The sequence below is a fragment of the Eriocheir sinensis genome, chromosome 30 (genome assembly GCF_024679095.1).
Source record: "Eriocheir sinensis breed Jianghai 21 chromosome 30, ASM2467909v1, whole genome shotgun sequence".
Classification (NCBI taxonomy): Eukaryota; Metazoa; Arthropoda; class Malacostraca; order Decapoda; family Varunidae; genus Eriocheir; species Eriocheir sinensis.
The window spans coordinates 6,724,673-6,746,412 of NC_066538.1; the positions used below are offsets into that span (position 1 = coordinate 6,724,673).

The 21,740-nt window shown below is 41.3% G+C and overlaps 1 protein-coding gene across 2 annotated transcripts; it reads right to left on the reverse strand.

Moving 5' to 3' along the window:
• Positions 1-2,445: 2,445 nt before the first annotated feature.
• On the reverse strand, positions 2,446-19,154 carry LOC127005525 (mannose-1-phosphate guanyltransferase alpha-A-like). 2 transcript variants are annotated; one of them, XM_050874447.1, is made up of 10 exons: positions 18,873-19,154; positions 15,891-16,089; positions 15,215-15,444; positions 14,428-14,578; positions 11,477-11,575; positions 11,088-11,259; positions 10,298-10,413; positions 8,830-8,978; positions 6,588-6,698; positions 2,446-5,914 (listed from the first exon to the last, which is right to left on the reverse strand). In XM_050874447.1, exons 1-9 carry the CDS (start codon positions 18,913-18,915, stop codon positions 6,598-6,600), a joined length of 1,260 nt encoding a protein of 419 aa, XP_050730404.1. In that variant the 5' UTR covers positions 18,916-19,154; the 3' UTR covers positions 2,446-5,914; positions 6,588-6,597. The 2 variants fall into 2 exon arrangements, with proteins under 2 accessions (XP_050730404.1, XP_050730403.1); XM_050874446.1 differs by lacking the exon at positions 6,588-6,698 and having other exon boundaries at positions 18,873-19,152.
• Between the last annotated feature and the right edge of the window lie 2,586 nt (positions 19,155-21,740).

Below are 21,740 nucleotides of genomic sequence, written 5' to 3' on the forward strand. Positions count from 1 at the left end.
TTTCGAGACGTTCGAATCTTCGAAGTGAAGCGATTCCCAGGGAGGAAGCCGCCCACCGAGGCACCGACTGGTGCGCAGAACAGTTTGCGTTGGCCGAGCGGGCGGGTGTCGCGCCGTGGAGGGTCCACGTGCGGGCAGTGCTCACGTCAGCGATCAGTCAATGGAGTGACCAGTGACCACTCGTGAAGGAGAGAATAGCCTCTGAGGCTGGCCGACAACACTCGACCGCATACACACAACTACATTGTCTACACCACTCTGGATGACTGGTATGTTTCAACAACTGCTTGTAAACAAGTGAAGGTGCCGGCAGATGGTTGGTAGGTTATACATCAGGTCAGAGAGAGGGCATAGAGATCATCATTAAGAATTTTAACACGAGGCATGGGAAAGTCAGAGGGGAGATGAGTAGAAGGAATATTCTATGAATTGTCTAGATTGGAGACAAGCACCTCCGTAATGTGTTAGGGACACCTGGATGCGGTAATCACTTCATGGGAAATCAAATATGAACATCCCCAGGTCCTCCCATCGATATGGGTAAATGTCCAGAGAGTTGCCCATCTCACCGCGGTACTTCTCACTCTAACCATGGGTTAGATCTCATAATTCTATGCATTTTGAACCCCATATTTATGCCTCGCAAATTGATAGAATCGCTGCTAGCGATTTTTGAAAAGTTAGTGAGTTTTTTGCGGGCGCCTCGGGGCGTCACGGGGTGGGGGGTGGGGGGGGGGGACTGGGATACTTTGTTCCCCCGCCTCCAAAATACGATATTACGCCTCCATATTGTACTTAAGGGACGAAATACATGTCCCTTAACCATAATATGAAGGCGGAAAAACTAAAAGTAGACAAAAAGTGGTAAAAGTAGTGAAAAAGCATATTATACATACGCGCGATGTGTTTTGATGGCGTCCATATTGGGAAGTGAGCAGTGTTGCCAACGATCCGGTTAGCCATTGTACGCTAGGTTAGCGATGGTACAGCAAATTCTTAGCCAGATGGTGAAAAGTTCTGTGAAGAATAAAGATCATGCACATTTCAGCATATGATATCATTGTGTACAAAGATGCAGCATCCAGCTTCAGACTGAAATTTAGGATTGAAAAAGTAGGAGGGAACAGGATGATAGGGATTACTGTCAGTAGCCTCGGAAACCTGTGCCTTGGTTGGGAAGAGAAGAGGAGGTATAGAGGAGGAGGGATGGTGCTCCATAGTGAAAATTAGAGCAGACCCATCCTCTGAAATTCCACTGCGATGTTGCTTCCCTTTTTATCTTTTATTGATATTTTCATTCTAACTGCTCTCCTGAACTTGCAATCTGCATGCCTCTACACTCCTGTAGCCTTGTTTCAATAGACTTTCTACTTCAGCTCACTCATCTGCTGTCAGCAGAGACCTTCATCAATAGCCTTCCATCCTCTGAATTTACCAGTACAGAAATAAAGTTGAGATCGGAGGAGCACAGTGAAGAAAACAGTTCGGCAGAAAAACCTGAAGGTTTAGAGATTAGGAAGAAGTCTAGAGTATTGGCCGACGGGCGTGTCTCCAAGGCAGTCAGGGATACTCGTACGATGCTGAACCAACTGCTCTAGGTCATTGAGGAGAGCAAAGTTGTAGGCTTGATCACCAGGCTGGTGGGTTTGAGAGGATGAAAGCCAAAGCTTGTGGTGAACACTGAAATCCACTGTGATGGAGAGAACAGCGAAAGGAGAGTGAATCAAGATTTGCTCCACTTTTGAATTCAAAGTCAAAGAATTTTACATAGTTGGTAGAATTATATGGGATAAATACCTCAGATATAATAGGATGACAGCAAATTCTTAGCCAGATGGTGAAAAGTTCTGTGAAGAATAAAGATCATGCATATTTCAGCATATGATATCATTGTGTACAAAGATGCAGCATCCAGCTTCAGACTGAAATTTAGGATTGAAAAAGGAGGAGGGAACAGGATGATAGGGATTACTGTCAGTAGCCTCGGAAACCTGTGCCTTGGTTGGGAAGAGAAGATGAGCTAGAGGAGGAGGGATGGTGCTCCACAGTGGAAATTAGAGCAGACCCCTCCTCTGAAATTCCACTGCGATGTTGCTTCCCTTTTTATTTTTATTGATATTTTCATTCTAACTGCTCTCCTGAACTTGCAATCTGCATGCCTCTACATTCCTGTAGCCTTGTTCCAACAGACTTTCTACTTCAGCTCACTCATCTGCTGTCAGCAGAGACCTTCATCAATAGCCTTCCATCCTCTGAATTTCTTCCTTACTACCACTTGAAACCATTCAAGAGCAGAGAATCAAGATGCCTCTCCATCTGAATTTGACCCACATTTTAGGGATCTCCCTTGTTCTCTGTTTGCAAGAGCAGTGTTATTTATTTATTCTATTTTTATATAGAGCTGTGTCATTTGCTGTAAAGAAAAATGTAGGATGGAAACAAATGTAGAATTTTATATTTTATTAGCAAACAGTTTGCAAGTAATGTGTATTGTAGCTCTACAATATAAGTTTTGTTCAATTAAATAAAATGGCACAACTGCAACTGTTCACAATAGTTCCTAGTGAAATTATTGGACTGAAAATATCACTGCAGCTAGCTTTGTCCTTACTTTGCTAGTTAACAACTTTCCTATCATCTCTTATCTCTCCATAACCATTAATGTCAATCTCTGCTTCAGGTAATGTTGGCAGCTCAACACTTCTCCACCTGCCCCTTCCCCTTGGACACCCTCATGAGACCTTTTGGCATTTTAGATCAGGGTAAGAAGTCACTAGTTGGCTGTGTTGCAGGTAAACTACAGCCACCAACAAATGTATATCAGCTTATGCCAAGTCATCAACCCCTTCAATCAACAGACTCGTGAACCAAACTATCAAACTCTGCTCCCTGCTGATATCTGGTGGAGTTGGAGTTGATGATCTAGGGCAGTGGTTCCCAACCGTTTCTTCAGGCGACCCAAATCATGCACCTCTAGACATGACCGCGACCCCACTAGTTTAGTTGTATATGTCTTATTATGTAATAACACCATGTTTGATATTTTGAGGTCTTGGCGACCCCAGGGTTGGGAAAGGGGGATCTAGGGATAGCAAATGCTAGGTACTGGGGGTCTAGATCCAAGTGGCAGGCTAGTGATATCATGGAGGGGTTAGTTGGTCCGGCATATACAGACAGGTTATAGGCTTGAGATCTTGCATGCAAACTGATTGGCAAAGGAGGGCTGTAGTGTTGGCATGTTCTCATTGGTATTCCAATCAAATGTAAGGATAGTAATAGTTTTTACAGGCAATCCCTGCTTTACGAATATTCATTGAATGATATAGTATTGCCCCTATAAATGTAACCCTGTATCAAAGTGGTTAAGGTTGATGACTTGGCTTACATGTCTGGTGATATTATATTTGTGGGAAACATAGTATTTGGCTACAGATCCTCTTAATGTATCAATTGCCATTCTTCCATCAGAATTGCTGGACATTATCCGTGTGTGGCTGCTAATTGATATGTCTCATCCAGACACTCACATCATCAGAGAAACTACAGCAACTGTGAAAAAATCTCATTATGTAACACCACTGAGTACCAGAGATCAAACCCAGACTCTGAGCAGAAGTCAGGGCAGCTTAACCAACCGAGCCAAAAGGTCACTGTGCCAGAGGCCATTTGTGTGCCACTATACCTGGTGCCCCAGCCCCGCACTGTGGACATAAGGTAAAGGTGACATCTTAAGAGTGCCATAGACATGGCCTCTGGAGCATTGACCTTTTAGTTCATCAGTTGCTTTGCTGCCCGACTTTTCCTCAAAGTCCAGGTTTGATCCCCTGCACCCAGTGCAGTTACAATGTTGGATTTTTTTCACAATTATTGCAGTTTTTCTGATGAATATAAACACTGCATGTGCCATTGTGGGTTGATTAAAAGCAACTCTAAGTACCACAAGTCTGAGCAGGGTCACCTTTACCTTCATGTCCACAGTGCAGGGCTGGGGCGTAAGATATAGTGCTGCAGAAGTGGCCTCGGCATAAGTGGCTCACTTGGTTTGCTGCCTTGACATTTATACAAAAAGCCCAGGTTCAATCCCTAGTACTCAGTGGTGTCAATTACAGGACCCACATGTCAAGTGACATGAGGATATGGCAACACACAGTCAGCTATTATGTTTTACAACTATCACCCTCCAAACATGTTAGTAGCAGCCAAATGCTATGCCTCTCCCATATATGCTTACTGTGTGACTAACTGTTTTTCTACACTCTTGTCCAACATTCAAAGGTATAATTTCATGATATCCATAAGAGAAACATTTCACAGCTGCAAGCTGGTGAAAGAGGGAAACTTTGTCTTGAAGATATTGCTATGGTTGTAGTGTTGCTGAAATATATCATAATGCAAACTTGTCCTTGGTGGTCACTTTCAGTATAGGTTGCTTAAGGTAGGAGGAAAGAGGGTGACAAAGGAAAAGAGGCAAGTCTAGGAAAGTCATTTTCTCCCCTCTCCTCCTTCCCTGTGCGACTTTTAGCTTGGAGAACCTATAAAGTCACAGCTAGTTTAAAGTAAATCAATACTGTTGCCAGTAATTGTACATACTATGCCCCTAGGCCAGCTACCACTAGTGTGAGTTTTGAAAGTATAATAAAATTTCTTGATCCAGGATGAGGCAACATGGAACGATGGTCTCTGTGCTCTTGTTCAGTTATAAAAAAAAAACATATAACACTCATGATTCAATGGAATAGATTTTGATTTTGAGCTAAATTTAAAGACATGGTGTTGTTGTCACTTAGCTGGACACCAATGGGTACACTGTAGACATTGGTAGCAACCCATCCGACATAACAGCATATCTATAGATTTAACTCCTCCTATTCCATCGACCCACGACGAGTGTATACTGTTAACCATTTGACATGTATTAAAGAACACTACTGTTCTAACCAACTGGCATAAATGTGACAACAGAATTTCCTGGTTCAAGAAGAAAGGTGGTGGTTGAAACTTATCATGTCCTGCCTTAAAGCTTTGTCACAACTGCTGCCAACACACCTGGAGCCTGCCAGTATATTTCAGTATATAAATAAACTATATATATTCAGAAACTAATGAGCTCTCATCCTTCCCACTGCACTACCTTGTGTTACCTAAGATGCACCCTTCTGCCTTGGTAGCTTAGACTAACTGTTTAATACCTCTATAGACTGGCTTCGTGTCAAAAATATATATACTGTGTAACATTCCTTAGACAATAGACTAACAAACACTCATTACACTCATTTGGGTCTTAAAATGAGAAAAACCCAGCCTGTGCAAACACACCAATACATACTCCAGCCTGAATACCACTACTAAAAACAAATCTATCTATCTACTACATAAGCCACCCAGCGGAGAAGGAGCGGAAGGTACAAAGACATTTTTTCTAGTTTGCACCAGAAGAGGCGGGCTACATATTGCGGGAAAAACAAAAGACAAGTTGCAAGGGAAAAGTGACCTTGTATTTGGTGTCACGAGGGTCGCTTTTCCCTTGCAACTTATATATTGTTCTTATGGGATGTGTATACAGTCCGTCTTTTCCGGTGCAGACTCGAAAGAATGTCTCTCCCTTGAGCCCCTTCTCTCACCAGATGCCTCGTATGTGAAAACAAACAAGGCAACACATCAGAAAATATAACAAACACAAACTAAAAACAGTCAACAAAGAGATCCAGTCATTCACTTCCGTGTACAATGTATTTCACACACACACACAGTCATGACCCATACATTTAGCCTTGATCACTAGAGGGCCCTTCCTGCACACTCTCCGCTGCGCCTCAGAGGATGATCTCATTCTTGTAGCTGTGCGGCAGGTCCTTGTACGGCAGCACGATGGAGTTGAGCACGATCACCTCCGCCGGCACTGTCACGTTACACCCTGCCAAACACGGGATTTGTCAACAGGAAGCAGATGATGCACAAGTAAATCAGAAGCCAGTAATAAGAGTAAATGCTGAGCTCTTCAACTTATCTTAATTATTATCTTAATTATTACAAGATAGATAAGACACACTTTGAGTCTCATAAAAGACCGATATTAAGAGGGTAAGGAAAGGATATCTGATCCATTGTCAAATACCTGCCACATTTTATGAGGGAATATGTTGCAGAAAAGTCGGACTGTAGATAACCTACACCTCTGGGGAAGACAAAATAGACATTGACTCTTGGTGGTTCTGCATCCCACTAAGGAAACCCCATTGCAAATTATTACAATGGATAAGAAACAAAACACCATTTTTTAGGTACAGGGACTAACTATTCCAACTCTGTTCCAAGCCTTTAATATCTTTAGGGAACTGAAAGACACTAAATACAATCATGCAGAGCACCCAGCATTTAAAACAGTAGGAATGGGTTACTTTCTTTATAAGTTCTGCCACAGAGTTGTTGCTTTAAAGGAGCTGTTAAGTAACGGAGGTGAGTCATACTGTGAGAACACATGCACGCAGGCACACACACACCCCACACAGGCACATACATCCCCCCCATACACACCATGCAGTGAGCCACAGACAGACAAACGGGCAGATGCTCGGACAGCCACTAACTGGAGTGCACTTAGAGAACAATCTCATTCTTGGTGCTAGAGGAGAGCTCCTTGTGAGGGAGTACTATGGCGTTGAGCACCACCACCTCTGAGAGCACCCTCACGTTGTTCCCTGTGTGGGGAAGACACCTGGTGATGCTGCCTCCTACACCCTCACCTCATTGCTACATGTCTAAGCCTGGCCTACCTCGAGCCCCTCAACCCATTTACTCTCACTACTAATGTTAGCAACTGATGTTTGCCTCTTAATGGCACCAAATGTAATCAAAACTTTTCTACTATTCTTATATCATAGTGTATTCACATTATGCATTTGTTTTACACAGTTCTAATTAACTTCAGAATAAGAGACTCTTTTGACTCATCAATTAGGCCCAAGGCCTAAACACAACTTGCAGAAAAAAAAATTCCACCTACCCTCTCACACACCTCCTCTTACTATCACTGCACAAAATGGTTTACCCTTCCTTCACATGCCTCAGCCTGCTCCCTACTCCTCTCATACACATTTCAGATTACTTTGTCCACAAACTACACATATCTATCTGCCTTCACACAAATGAACTGTACTTCTTTATCCTTGAACCACACACCTTAGCCTGCTCACACTGTCCCCATCCTAATAATATACACCTACACATGCTTGCTCACTTGCTCACACACACACACACTCCTCACACTGTCCCCATCCTAATAATATACACCTACACATGCTTGCTCACTTGCTCTCACGCACCCCCCCACAAACACACACACACACACATTTATACACGAGTGAATATATTTTATCCCCACCCACATACAACACCGCCATCACCTCAAGGCTACCAAGCTACATTAAACGCATACAAAGTCCCAGTAAACACAGACTAAAACGACCATCACCGGTGACCTAGAGACTAAAGGAAAAGATCGCTTGCTGAAAAAAGACTTAGGTGCAAAGCAAGATACTGCACAGAATTTTTGCAAGATCAAAATAAATATATACACCTACACATGCCACCTATATCAAAGAATGTGTAGAGGGACATTCAAAGACACTATGAGCAAGACAATTAAGACAAGTTCACCTTACATAAGACAGCCACGGAAGCAAGCACAGACCACTACAGACATAACACATGCTATTCCTTTATCTAGACTGAAAAATTGTAACCTATAACACTAAAAACAGAGAGAAAACATGCTCTAATAAACAGCCACATCCCCTTAGTAAAAACCATACCCATGACGCCACAGAGGGAGCGTACACCTACACAAAAGGACAGAAAAATACTAAAAATAAAACACTACAAATAGAGAGAGAGAAAAAAAGGTTCCAGTAAAGACACATCCCTTAAATTAAAACTATACCCATGAAGCCATAAAAGAAGCGAAGCCCTACACCAAGGTACCAAAAAATACCCCTAATAAATAAATAAATAAATAAACTGACAATTGACATGAAATAGCAGGCAGGGGCACTATATGTTTGCTCTTTTCCATTTTCTAGTAACTTTCTCGTAACTTAAGGACCCCACAATTATGTCGTATGTCAGTTTTGCCAGCTGTTCTCTACACTCTCTTACTACCCATCCCAACACTTCATTTAGTTTAACTGCTTTCCTCTCTTCCTTCCCTTCTTCATTCATTACTCTCTTTTTCAGTCTGATTATAGTTTCTCTCTGTATCCTCACATATTAATTCCTTGCTTGTGTCTGTGTGACTGTGTGTGTGACAACAAGTGATTGATACTATACACACATCATAGCTCGCATACTTATAAATCCACGGGCCTGGTTTTGATTCTAGCCTGGGATAATCAAAGCCCAGTTATTCATTTTCCCTTTCAAGCTGCAGGTAAATGTGTGCCTAGGAAACCTGGAGAAGGGAAATTGTGATAACCCGAATATCCTATTTGTCCTATATCCCGGGGTAGCAGATTTTTACCTACTACAGGCTCAAGGGCAGAGACAGAGATGAGCAATGAGGCCACGTGCAGTTTAACTAATGCCTCCAACTTTACTAATTTTACTTTATACCAAGACTTCCCTGTATTGAAGCATTTATGTTGTGAAAAATGCTGGAACACTCGCCACAGTAGTAACTTGCTTGTGTGGAGTGTATGGTGTATGTGAAGAGTGTGTGTGGTGAGTGTAGTGCTTATTAGAGTATGTTATGTATGCAAGCTAATGTGGTGGTCATAGTGTCTAGTGTGTGTGTGTGTCTAATGTTGCCACCATCCCCCCGAGTCATGCACTTACCCAGGATTGTGATGGATGGGTTGAGCTTCCCGTCATTGTTGAAGAGCGGCACGTTGTCCATCTTGGCGAAGGGCTTGTTGGGGTTGGGGTCACACGGCGTCCCCTCCAGCCTCGTCCACGCCCCCACGGTGGAGTTCCAACCAACGACACTGTGGAAAGGGACAAATCAGAAGGGAAAGGGAGATTTTTGCTTCAAGGGCACAAAAAGAGCAACAGAGGAAAGAAAAAAAGACAGCAAAATTGCACTGCTCCCACAAACAGTATTCAGAGGAAGATTTTGAAATACATAAGCCAGAGTCATTTGGAGAGGGGTCTTGGTGTAAGGGATAACTATTATATAAAGAGAGCATAACTTATGAATATTTAGGAGATAACTAGGAAAAATACAGAGGTTAATTAATGAATACATAGAGGGTAACTAAAGAAAATGCATTAGATAGCTCACTAAGATAATGGAGATGTTGATAAGAGAAGATAATGTGTATAGGATGACTGTGTGCAAATGGGAATGCTGGACTAGCACATAAATAATACATAATCTTTCTAGAAGACTGTATCAAGACACCTCTCCACCCGAAATTGACCTCTCTTTTGGCTACTCTTTACTGTCATCTATTATGGGAGCGGCGAGTAGCGGGCTTTTTTTGTACTCTTTTTGTTGCCCATGAGCCGTGTCCTTGGGGGGGGGGGGCAGTGGGAAAAAAAAAAAATAATAATAATAATAATAATAATAATAATACCGTACATCAAATAATGCATAAAGGATGAAACGACAGGAAAAAAAATAAATGAATCCTAATCCACACATCAGTACCACCAAAGAAAATAACTTGTGGTTGAGAAGGAAAACTTAGAACTGTGAATCAGGATAACAAGAAAACAACATGAAAACAACAACAACAATAAAGAGAAAAATATACATGAAAGTTAGAGGACTGGGAAAATAAAGTAAATGAAACCTAACTGACTCACTAGTAAAAAAAAAAAAAAAAAAAAAAATGATAATAATAATAATTTACATTGGTTGAAAAATAAAACCCTCAAAACTGTGAACCAAGAGAGAGAAAAAATAATAATAATTATAAAAAAAAGTAAATAAAAAAAAAACATGAAAACAACAATAAATGGAGAAAACTAAACAAGGAGGATGAGAGGAAGGGATAATAAAGTAAAGAAAACCTAACCAACTGACACACAGACAACACACACACACACACCAAAAAAAATAAATAAATAAATAAATAAATAAATAAATAAAAATAAATAAATAAATAAATAAATAAATAAATAAATAAAAATAATAATAATAAAAATAAATAAATAAATAAATAAAAATAAACAAAAAATAAAGGATAAGAGGATGAGAAAATACAGTGAACAAAACCTAACCATACACAAACAACTCCTCCCCCTCCACAAAAAAAGTAAAATAAATAAAAACAAAGGATGAAAAATTACAGGCCCTTACGTGTAGAGGACGCAGCTGTGTTCCTGGATGGTGGAGTTCCCGAGGATGATGGACTCCCTGATCCGCACGCCGGCGCCAATCACGGCATTCTTCCCCACGCTGACGTTGGGCCCCAGCTGTGTGCCAGGAGAGGAGGGGAATGGGGTGTGTGTTAATGATGGGGCATTATGGGATATGGGGAGGGGGTCACTGCTGGGGTATAATGGGAAATGGGAAGGTTCAGGAAATGTTTTTAAGAGATAATGGGTTAATTTGGGGAAAGGGAGGATTTGGAGGACATGGACATCTGCTTTCCTAAGAATAGACCAATAAACTCCAACATTACCCTTGTGAAGAGTCTGTATGTGTTTGTCTCATTACAGATCCTAACCCATACATAACTTGTCTTGGTTGAGAAGGAAAAACTTAGTACTGTGAACTATGATAACAAGAAAACAACAACAACTATATTTGCTGCACCACATAAGCACTACAAACCCACCACACAATATGAACTTGAGAATGAGACAGCTCAAGGCAAGAATATTCATGAACTTATATTTAAACTTGATACGAGATATAGCGACTGAATCCTACAAGACTAGCTAGCCTGTATATAACAACTAGGTAAATGCAACACACACACACACACACACACTCACCACAGCCGACTGATCCACCATGGCTGAGGAGCGGATATTCATGAACTTATATTTAAACTTGATACGAGATATAGCGACTGAATTGTAAAAGACTAGCTAGCCTGTATATAACAACTAGGTAAATGCAACACACACACACACACACTCACCACAGCCGACTGATCCACCGTGGCTGAGGGGTGGATATACACATCCCCGACAATCTTGGGCTTGCCGGCACCATTGGCAGCGAGGCGGGCGGGGTGCGTGCGGTGGTACAGCTGCAGGTAGTGTCTGTTGGCGTAGATGGCCGAGCCTGCCGTCTTGATCTGCGACCACCACCTACGAGGGAGGGTTTGTGTGAGTGGGTGGTGAGGCGCTTTGGTGGGTAACAGTGATTGTCATGTTACTGTCTTGGAGGGTGGTGGTGGTGGTAAATCCTACTCTTGCTAAAAAAAATATGGTTTGTAATAGTGGTAGTGGATATAAGGCAAATAGCTGTTATAAGTGTGGATTTTGGTTTTTCGTATTAAGAAGAATGAAGTATACACACACTCACCTGTCTGTAGTGTACACGTAGGCCTGGCCGGTGCCTGCGATGGGCATGAGGATGTCCTGCTCCAGCTGAATGCTCTCCGTACCTTCCCCGTCTTCACAACTGTGCAGCATGGGCAGACAAGAGTGATTACAAAAGTGTGGCTTCTCCTTAGCTACTATATGGTAAAGCTCTTCCTATACTCATAAATTATTCCTTCCGACTTTCTTTTTGTTTCATCTCTACCAGAACTCTCATGTTCCTTCCTTCACCCCCTTCACTTTTCCCCTTCCTCTTCATAGTTTTTCATCTTTGTTTTTAAGTAATTTGCATCTTCTCACCTATTTATAATCTCTAAGCGGTTAAAGTTTGGCCTTAACCATTTCTTTACATTCCCCCTCCTCCTTTCACTCTCTTCTCCTTCCCTTTGTTTTCTATTAGCTCTCTTTGTTCCCTTCTATTCCCTCCCTTCATTCCTCCCTGTGCATTACTCCCTCACCTCCTATTGTAAACCTCTTCTTATCTCTACATCCTTTCTTTCACACCTCACCTTCATTCTCCTATACTTCTCTTCTCTCCCACCCTTCCTCTACACTCTCCTATACTTCCCTCTCATTATAACACTCCACTGTCTTACCTAGGGTCGTAAAATTCCTGGGAATTTTGAACTGGGAAACTTTCCATGGGAATTTTGGGAATGTTTGAAAACTTTTGGGAATTTTCAGAAACTTTGAGCATTGAGGAAAAATACAAGTTTCCCAATGGTGCCTTTGGACATTTTTTTTTTTTTTTTTTTTAGGCTGAGTTTATTTTGCCTCTTTAGACTTCAGTTTTAGGGGGCTGTTAGTGAGTCTCCCTGGGACCGGTGGTGGTGCAGACAGGATTGTTTAAGTGAACCCTATTGAGGCACATGACGCTCTCTGGTTAACCTAACCTAACAAAACCCCAAACAGTTACTATACGTCTTGACTCAGAAAATTCATATGTGCTTCCTTACTAATGAGACTTTCTATACAACAAAGTGAGGTCATTCTTTGTTGATTTATACCATAAGGTGCTGCATATCAAGTGTTTGAAGATACCCTAAACTTAACCTAACAAAACCCCAAACAGTTACTATCGGACTTGACTCAGGAAATTCATATATCCTTCCTCACTAATGTGACTTTTTAAGTTTCTATACAACAAAGTGAGGTCATTCTTTGTTGATTTATACTATAAGGTACTGTCTATCATGTGTATGAAGAGACCCTAAACTTAACCTAACCTAACAAAACCCCAAACAGTTTATATATGTCTTGACTCAAAAAATTCATATAAGCTTCCCTACTAATGAGACTTTCTATACAACAAAGTGAGGTCATTCTTTGTTGATTTATACCATAAGGTGCTGGCTATCATGTGTTTAAAGATACCCTAAACTTAACCTAACAAAACCACAAACAGTTACTCTAGAACTTGACTCAGAAAATTAATATATGCTTCATTACTAATGAGACTGTCTATACAACAAAGTGAGGTCATTCTTTGTTGATTTATTATATAAGGTGCAAGCTATCATGTGTTTGAAGATACCCTAAACCTAACCTAACCTAACAAAACCACAAACAGTTACTATACGTCTTGACTCTGAAAATGTATTTATTATGCTTCCTTACTAATGAGACTTTCTATACAACAAAGTGAGGCCATTCTTTGTTAATTTATACTATAAGTTGCTGGCTATCATGTGTGTGAAGATGCCCTAAACTTAACCTAACAAAACCACAAACAGTTCCTATAGGTCTTGACTCAGAAAATTCATATATGCTTCCTCACTAATGAGACTTTCAATACAACAGAGTGGGGTCATTCTTTGTTAATTTATACCATATGTTGCTGGCTATCATGTGTTTGAAGATACACTAAACTTAACCAAATCTAACTTAACAAAACCACTAACAGTTACAATAGGTCTACACTCAGAAAATTCATATATGGTTCCTTATTAATTGGACTTTCTGTACAACAAAATGAGGTTATTTTTTGTTGATTTTTACCATAAGGTGCTAGCTATCATGTGTCTGAAGATACCCCAAACTTAACCTGACCTAACAAAATCACAAAAAATTACCATACGTCTTGACTCAGAAAAATCATATTTGCTTCCTAACTGACTGAGTGAGGTCATTCTTTGTTATTTTGTGACAAGCTGTCACCTATTATGTGTTTGAAGATCCCCTAAACTTACCTAACCTAACTAAACTAAAAAAAAGTTACCATACGTCTTGACTCAGAAAAATCATCTATTCTTCCATACTAACTGAGACTTTCTATATAACACTGTGAAGGGTTTCTTTGTTAATTTGTGCAATAAGTATCTGGATATTATGTGTTTGAAAGTTCCTTAAACTTAACCTAACCTACTGAAAATTCAATTTGTGTTGCTTAAAACTTTTTAATTAATAAATGTATAAACCAAAATTGGTTTGTTTATCAATACAAATACACATTTATGAAAAAAATTGAAAATTCCTGAAACTTTCACAAATTTCAGGAAACTTTCCCACCCATTGCAACCCTAGTCTTACCATCCTCTTGCTTCTCTCCTTACATCTCTTCTTGCACACCTCGCCCTCTTTCTCTCCACCCTTTCTCTTTTCCTTTCTTCTGCATAACACCTTCATCCTTCCTTTGTAACCCTCTTCTTTCTCCATACATCCCTTCTTCTTCACCTCACCTTACCTTCAATCTTCTATCCTTCTCTTCTCTTCTACCCTTTCCCTCTCTATCCGCATCTCTCCTACCTTGAGCTCTATATCTCCTCAACCTTAAGCCCCTATACACTCCTTTTCTTCCCCTTTCTCCTCTCACACTCCCTGCAAATCCCTCCACTTCTCACCTATTCCCCCACACTCCCCTTCCACCCCTTACCTATCCCCTGCACTCTCCCTCCACCCCTCACCTACTCTACTGCACTCTCTCTCTGCCCTCACCTGTAGAAGTCCTGCCTGGAGTTGAAGATCTCCCCGACCCTCTTGAAGATGTCGGGGGAGCAGATGTACACGCCACAGTTGATCAGTGGCGAGACGAAGGTGGATGGCTTCTCAACGTAGTGAAGAATCTGATGTGTCTCCTTGTCCTCCACTGCCGCGTCAAGGAAAGAGTGTGGGGGTTAGTAGTTACAGTGGCAGTAGCAGTAGTAGTGGTGGTAATAGTTAAAACATCGTGGTGACTGCATATATGATCAGCTAGTTTCTTTTCTATTTGTACAGTTTTTATATGCTTTGGTTATAAAATGGTGGTACTAAATGGATGTGGTCAGGTGTTTAAGGGTCATATTATAAGACATTCTGCCGCCCAAGAACACATATATTTGACAAGGCTTTCGTAAGAGTTGTGGGCATTTCTAGGAGTAGTTTTATGACCATGGTGGTAGTTTGACCCTTCTTCTGTACCATGAACCTAAAAAAACGCTGATTTTAACCCGTTTGATCCCCTCTTTGACTTTTAGAAATTGATGACGTGAAAAGCGAAACTGACTTGTAATACCAGCATAAATATGTATGCTGACATTTTCTATACCATATGTACACCCCCACTCACCCCACCCCCCCAACACACAACAATAAAGCCATACACACCCTCACCAATACACACCCACCCACACCCACTCATCAATACACCACACTCCACACCCACTCATTAATACACCCCCTCCACACCCATATTTACACCCACCCATCAACACCAATACACATTAACCAACCCCCAAACACTTACCAATGCACCCATACATAATTGACTGCTGTCTCGTTGCTTCCGTGCCCATGATGGTGATGAGGGAGGGTGTGGCGAGGCCCGTATGAAAGTCCAACATCTCCTGCAGCGGGAAGTCACCACACACGTCGCCATTCAGGACAAAGAATGCATCAGGGTTGCCCGAGCTGATCTGGTCCCGGAAGTGGTATATCCCGCCGGCCGTCCCGAGCGCCTGGTATTCCTGGAGGTACCTAGAAGGGGGGGGAGACATAAAACCAAAATCAGTCAGTGAAGTAAGATGCTCTGTTTATAGTGCTTTGTTTTTGTTATTATTATCATTATTATCATTATGGTGTGCGGCTGCGATTTTAGGGTCATCATCTCACTCATTCTTCTTGTTACAAAGCTTCTGATGTTTACTTTTCTTTGGTTATGATAGGATGTTTTAGATGTGTTCTGAAGGATATTTTCTTGTCTACTATTCATAATAAACCAAAATCAATAAAAAAATCAGATTAATCAGTTACTCATTGTATATTAAGTGGGACTCTAATTGTGGAGATTATTCTATCCTCTATTCTTTTCTACTCCTTTTTGTTTAACATCCTTATTTTCCCTTATTTTATCCTCTATTATTCATTCAAAACCAATACAAATAACTTAATCAATCAATCAATAAACAAACTAACAAGCCTACCTTATCCTAATCTTGTACTCAGCGATCATGTCAGCCACAAACTGCTGCAGCTGCTGTGCTGGGAAGTAGCCAAGGAGGAGGATTTCACGTATGTCCGGCACGGCAGCGCAGGCCTCAATGTGATGCTGGACCATGGGGAGGCCGGCCACGGGGAACAGTGGCTTGGGCACGTCAAGGGACAGCGGCCGAAACCGAGTGCCTGAAGGTTAGGTTAGGTTAGAGTTTGTAGACCTTGAAGCATGACTACAATGATGGCTCTTCAGAATGACCTGTTGCTTTCTTACATTGCCTTCCAAGGTTGTTCTGAGGTGCTTACCTAACTATTAAATCTATTCAAGCTATTTGCAGTAGTTGAACTTATTTTCAACTGGCTACCAAACTTCCTAAACTTCATTTGATAGAATAAAGATTTCAGAAGCTACCTACATTAATTACTTTACTTCCTTGTTCAAGTGACACCAAGAAAGTCTACAAGAATACCTGGATCTTCCTGATCATTAACAACAGGCGGCAGAAGCTCCTTGTGGCATGTAACACTACTCTTACAAGTGCACTGGAAGAACTGGTATAGCAAAGAAATCAATTCCAGCCTTCAGGAATATTTCTGCCCTTGAACCATTACATCAGAGAAGAGAACATCTACAGCTGATGCATAAATGACACCATAATGGATGCACATTATTCACTGAAAAGTCAAAACTAAATTCATAAAGTAGTGACAAAGAATTACAGGAATGAAAATGGTACAAGCAAATAAATACTATATGGATAAATGGCTGGTGCATGCCAATATACACTATAGAGAGAACAACAGCTCCCTGCTCTCCTATTGCAAGCCTTATGACAGGGTTGACAGGAAGGGTTTATGGGATGTTCTGAAAATACAATATCATGGTATGCAGAGCCACACCAGTAGAGCTGTGTGAGAGTACTTACTACTAATGAAAATAGCATAACTGGCTGGGTGGCATCAACATACATAGTGTGCCAATGCCTGAGCTTTACTGATACAGGACTGAACATGTTAGAGCAGCTCACCTGTGAACATCAGAGGCAATAAGTCTGAGGAGAGTAGTGAGGTGATGTTCATTTAGAAACACTAGACACACTGACCAATTACACATCCCTAAAACACTAATATGTTTACACAACCACATTCAGTTATTAGTACTTTAGTCACTGTACACTAAACTGGCCCACAAGCTTCACCCCATCTTACATAGCTACCAGAGCTGATTGGCTAGATGAAAAGAACTTGGAGTTAAGGAGTCAGTGTTACCTTGGAGGGAGGGGGCAGGGCTTCTGGACCAATTTAGTGTATTGTGACGATTTGTTTTTCTTGTGAGTCTGGAGGATTTTAGGAACACAAATGGCTAACTATAACTGATAAAAGAGAGCATTTGCCCATCCCATTACATAACCTTATTTTCCTATGATTCAATTATCCAAATGATTTCTAGGGGTGAAAAAACCAAGAGTTGTCATTAAAGGCCAAATGGGTATTACGTTGTTAGAGGTCATTCAAAAGATGCGAATATTCTGAACCTTACTTAGATTTTTTTTTGCAATGGAAACACCTCAACAAAACAGCCCACTAAGTACTGCTCCAACAAAAGATGAAAGAGTGGGCAGGAGAGAGGGTCACTTAGCCCTATCCTGTGATGTCTGGTGTGTATAATGCCCCTCACAGATTGAAAGTAAAGAAATGTTTATAACAGTGAAGATGCATCATGCCTGGCAATGTTTACTCACATGCCATCAGATTATTGATGCTGCGCTGGTATTTTGGTTCTTTTTAATCAGTAATAATTTTCATCCTCATGTTTAGGTTAGGTTAAGTTATAAATGCACAATATTATTTTTTTCAGGATCTTTTATCGAGTTAAGGTTATGTTAGGTTAGAATGAATGGAGCAGCAACAGGTTACTATTTTACCGGTGATAGGTTATTATTAGGTAAGGTTAGAGTAGTTTATATATAATTCTTAATAAACAAAGTGGCAACAAGTTAATATTTAAGCAGGAATATTACTATTTTAGTGCAACAGTTTATTATTTGGTAAGGTGTTATTAGTTCATATATTTTCTGACTTAATGAATTAAGCAGCAATAGGTTAAAATTTTAGTGGGAATAAGTTAGTTTTAGTGAAGATAGGTTAATATTTTAGGTACATTAGGTAATGATACGTTTGCTAAATTGGCTTATACATAGTTCTTAATGAATAATTTGTGAGGGAAATGATTAAGATATTCTTTAGGAGCACATCAAGATATGTCAGGAAAGTGCATTCGCATTCGTGAAATCCTTGAGTGACTTCTAACAAACATTTACTGCTTAATGACACACAAATTCATCACCCTTTGTCATGAAAAAATCTCTATAGCAGTCAATATTAGCTATTCCTGTTTTATTCTAATTACCTGGACCCACTTGTTTATTATTATGAGGGTAACAGCAATTAAGTGTCAGACATACAGTGTGGTGAGCAGCAGCTGAAATCTGACAGACAGTAACCTTTCACCCCTAAATTAGCAAACTTGTTAAAGACACACAATAGTGGAGCAAAATCACAATTACAAGCAAGACCTGCATCTAGTCTCTTCTTTTAGTACTGTGGGGTGAGGTAAATAATAGTAAATTTAGTCTTTCACAAACTTTACTCCAAGTCACCAGTTCTCACCAATCACCGCGGCAACACACCACCACTATGCACGACAAAAAAAATTACAACTACCACAATTAAAATTAAATTAACCCATAACAGGGAGGTAGGGGCTTTGTCCGCAATGACCCCCGTACATTTAGGTGAACAAAAAAATATGATTGTAGAAATGAGTAATTTGCGACAGAAATGGTGTAAAGAAATGGTGAAGAGCACACTGAGACCTATCAGTAAAAACAGTATTGACCACCTAAGTGAGGTTGGTGAAAGACTGGAGTAACACTTAATTAGCAAATGACGTAACCAACACCAACACTCACCCTTCTGCGGCCCGCCGATGAGGATGACGGCCTTCAGCATCATGGTGGAGGGTTGGCCTGGCCTGGCTCGCTCGCTGCCCCGCCAGCTGCTGCACACACGGCCTGCCTCTTGACCCACACACGCTTTATTCCGCTTCACGGGCCCGTCTTCTTTTCTCTGCGGGTTTCTGTCTCTCACTTCCTCCTCTGGCTCTGTTCCTGCAGTATTTTCCGCTGTGTGTTGTCCGCCGCTCCGCCGCTGCCACGTCCTCCTCGCCGTGTTTACATCGCCGCGTCACGTGTTCGGCTTCGGCTCCGCCACTTCGAGTCCAACGTTGCCAGATTGTCGTACTCAGCCGCTTATGATTGATTGATAGTTTATTGTTGCAGGTAAACAACAAGGGATAAGGGAGGAACATGCCATCCCAACCCCCAGGCAGGACAGAGTGTGATTATACAACTATTAATACATTCCTACCCCAAAACTGTCTTCTGAGCTCTAACAACGAAACCCATTTATATTTATCGTTAAAATAGTTCGATCCTGATGTTTCTTGGCAATAGTTAGGCGTCAGAAACAGGTAATTACTATGCTCTGAGTACGACAATCTGGCAATGGTGATTTCGACTTCGGCTCCACGGCTCACCTGTTTCCCTACCATTGTATCTTTTTAGTTTCCTGGTGTTACTTCCACATGTATCCTTAGTTGTATAATCACACTCTGTACTGCCTGGGGGTTGGGATGGCATGTTCCTCCCTTCTCCTTTGTTGTTTACTTGCAACAATAAACTATCAATCAATCAACATCTCTTTTTTAGTGTTTTAGAGGGCTGGATCCAATTCATTTAACGCCCTTCTCTTCTGTAGTATTTTTTGGGGAACGGTCAAACTTGATCAGTATATACCAGCTTTTCTTCAATGTTTTTTAGGGGTAGGTCAAATTTAACATCCTTCTCTTCAGTGTTTTCGGAGATGAGTCAAATATAACATCTTCAGTGTTCAAGAGGGCTAGCTGGGTCAACTTTAATTCTTTAACATCCTTCTCTCCTCCATCTCCGAGGACTCAATTAAGGGCCATGGCAGTGAAACGGAGATGAGCACCGCGGCCACGCGCAACTGATCCCAACTTTACCTTAGCCTCTCATATCAAATACTTCACTACGTCCTACATGTCTTTTAAAAAAATTGACTTTTTTTTACTCAACTGTCACGTATGAACTATGAAACGCCTCCGTGGTGCAGTGGTTAACGTGCCTAACTACAAAGTCACGGGTCCTGGTTCGAATCCCTGGCCCGGGGAGTGAAGCTCACCCAGCTGTTCATTCTCCCTTTCGAGCTGGTTGATAAATGGGTAATCTACCTGGGGAAACCTGGGAAAGGTGAACTGTTGTAACTCGGATGCCACCCTGGCCCTGCGCCCCGGAGTAATGGTTCTTATCCGCCACAGGCTCAAGGGCCTATGTGGCGGAGATGAGCACTAAGGCCATGCGCAGCTAATATAGTTCATGCTCCCAACTTTACCCTTTGACATGTATTCACTATTCAATATTCCCTATCTGAATTTCCATGTTCTTGTTCACCAATAAAGAAATTTCCACCATTCATGCCACCTTGTAAACCTTTTCCTCTTGGGGGCTGAACTACATCTTCAGGCTTCACTTTTGCACCACTAAACTATAGTCCTCCAAATATGTCGAGGCTGGTCTGGCGTAGGCTCCCGCGGGTCCTTTCCTCCCCTCTGCTCTGCCACACAGTCCCAACACCTATCTCTTCCTCTCATATGTAAGCTATAGGTAACATATGAGAGGTAAAAATAGGTGTTGGGACTATAGAGGGGAGAAATGGACCTGTGGGAGCCAACGCCAAAACGGACTCGACAATTTGGTTTCAGTAGTCTTTCGCTTGTGCTGTTTCACGTACAGAATGGTAAAGTTGGGGCATGAACACACACACATTTCACTCCATGAGGCTGTAGTAACATACTTATGGTAAATTTATATTTTTATATAACTCAAAGGCTTCCAACATTAAATATGTATCTTTTATATAGTATATGTTGTATATATAATTTTTCTACAGTATCTGGACATGTTAACATTTCCATTCCTATCTGGTATGTTTGCTACGTGTGTCTACACAATGATCTGCTCCTTAGAGTACACTAATTGAACTGTCATAAATGCTGAGGAAAGCAAGGATCCAAGGTTATAGGCATTGTTATATATATATATATACTCTATGGAAAAATATACATATGTGTAATACATATATCTGTCCTTTCAATCTGGGAACCTTGAGTGAAACTGATCTGAATATCCCGGCACAGCACGGCAGGTGTGAGATACTTGAACACTGGTCCTGTATAACAACCGTGGTGTGAGGCGTGGAGCTTTGTGCCACACTGCAATGAATTTGGCTGAAGCATTTTGTTTACCGAAAATAACCACAAAACATTTATGTGGATGACTCAATGCAATGCAACATCTTCTGGGATAATGTAAGTGGCAGGCTTTCCTCAACCTTCTATGACAATTAATTTAAAACCAGGCTTCCTCAACCATTGCTTCAGTACAATTACCACCACGCCCCACGACTGTCACCAAAATGATGATGTATAAGACCAAAGCTTATATCCTACACCTGCACAATGCCACCATGACCTGACCTGACCTGACATGTTGACAGACTGATATGTTAAGCATCAAGGCCTCGGCTAAGTGCCCCTTCTTGCCTGGCACCCCAACACCCCACGGCACTTGGGACCCAAGGCACCAAAGTAACCTGGTACTCAGACACCCTTACACCCACATATACTGCAACACTCACACCCTGAAACCATCACCCCCAGACACACAAGCATACTGACGACCCTTATACACACACACACA

Bases quoted from the DNA above. Each gene is read 5' to 3' on its own strand.
- LOC127005525 (XM_050874447.1), bottom strand. From the start codon at position 18,915: ATGATGCTGAAGGCCGTCATCCTCATCGGCGGGCCGCAGAAGG. The intron at 16,090-18,872 runs GTGAGTGTTGGT...CCTAACCTTCAG, and splicing joins CATCGGCGGGCCGCAGAAGG to GCACTCGGTTTCGGCCGCTG. The intron at 11,260-11,476 runs GTGAGTGTGTGT...CCTCCCTCGTAG, and splicing joins TACGTGTACACTACAGACAG to GTGGTGGTCGCAGATCAAGA.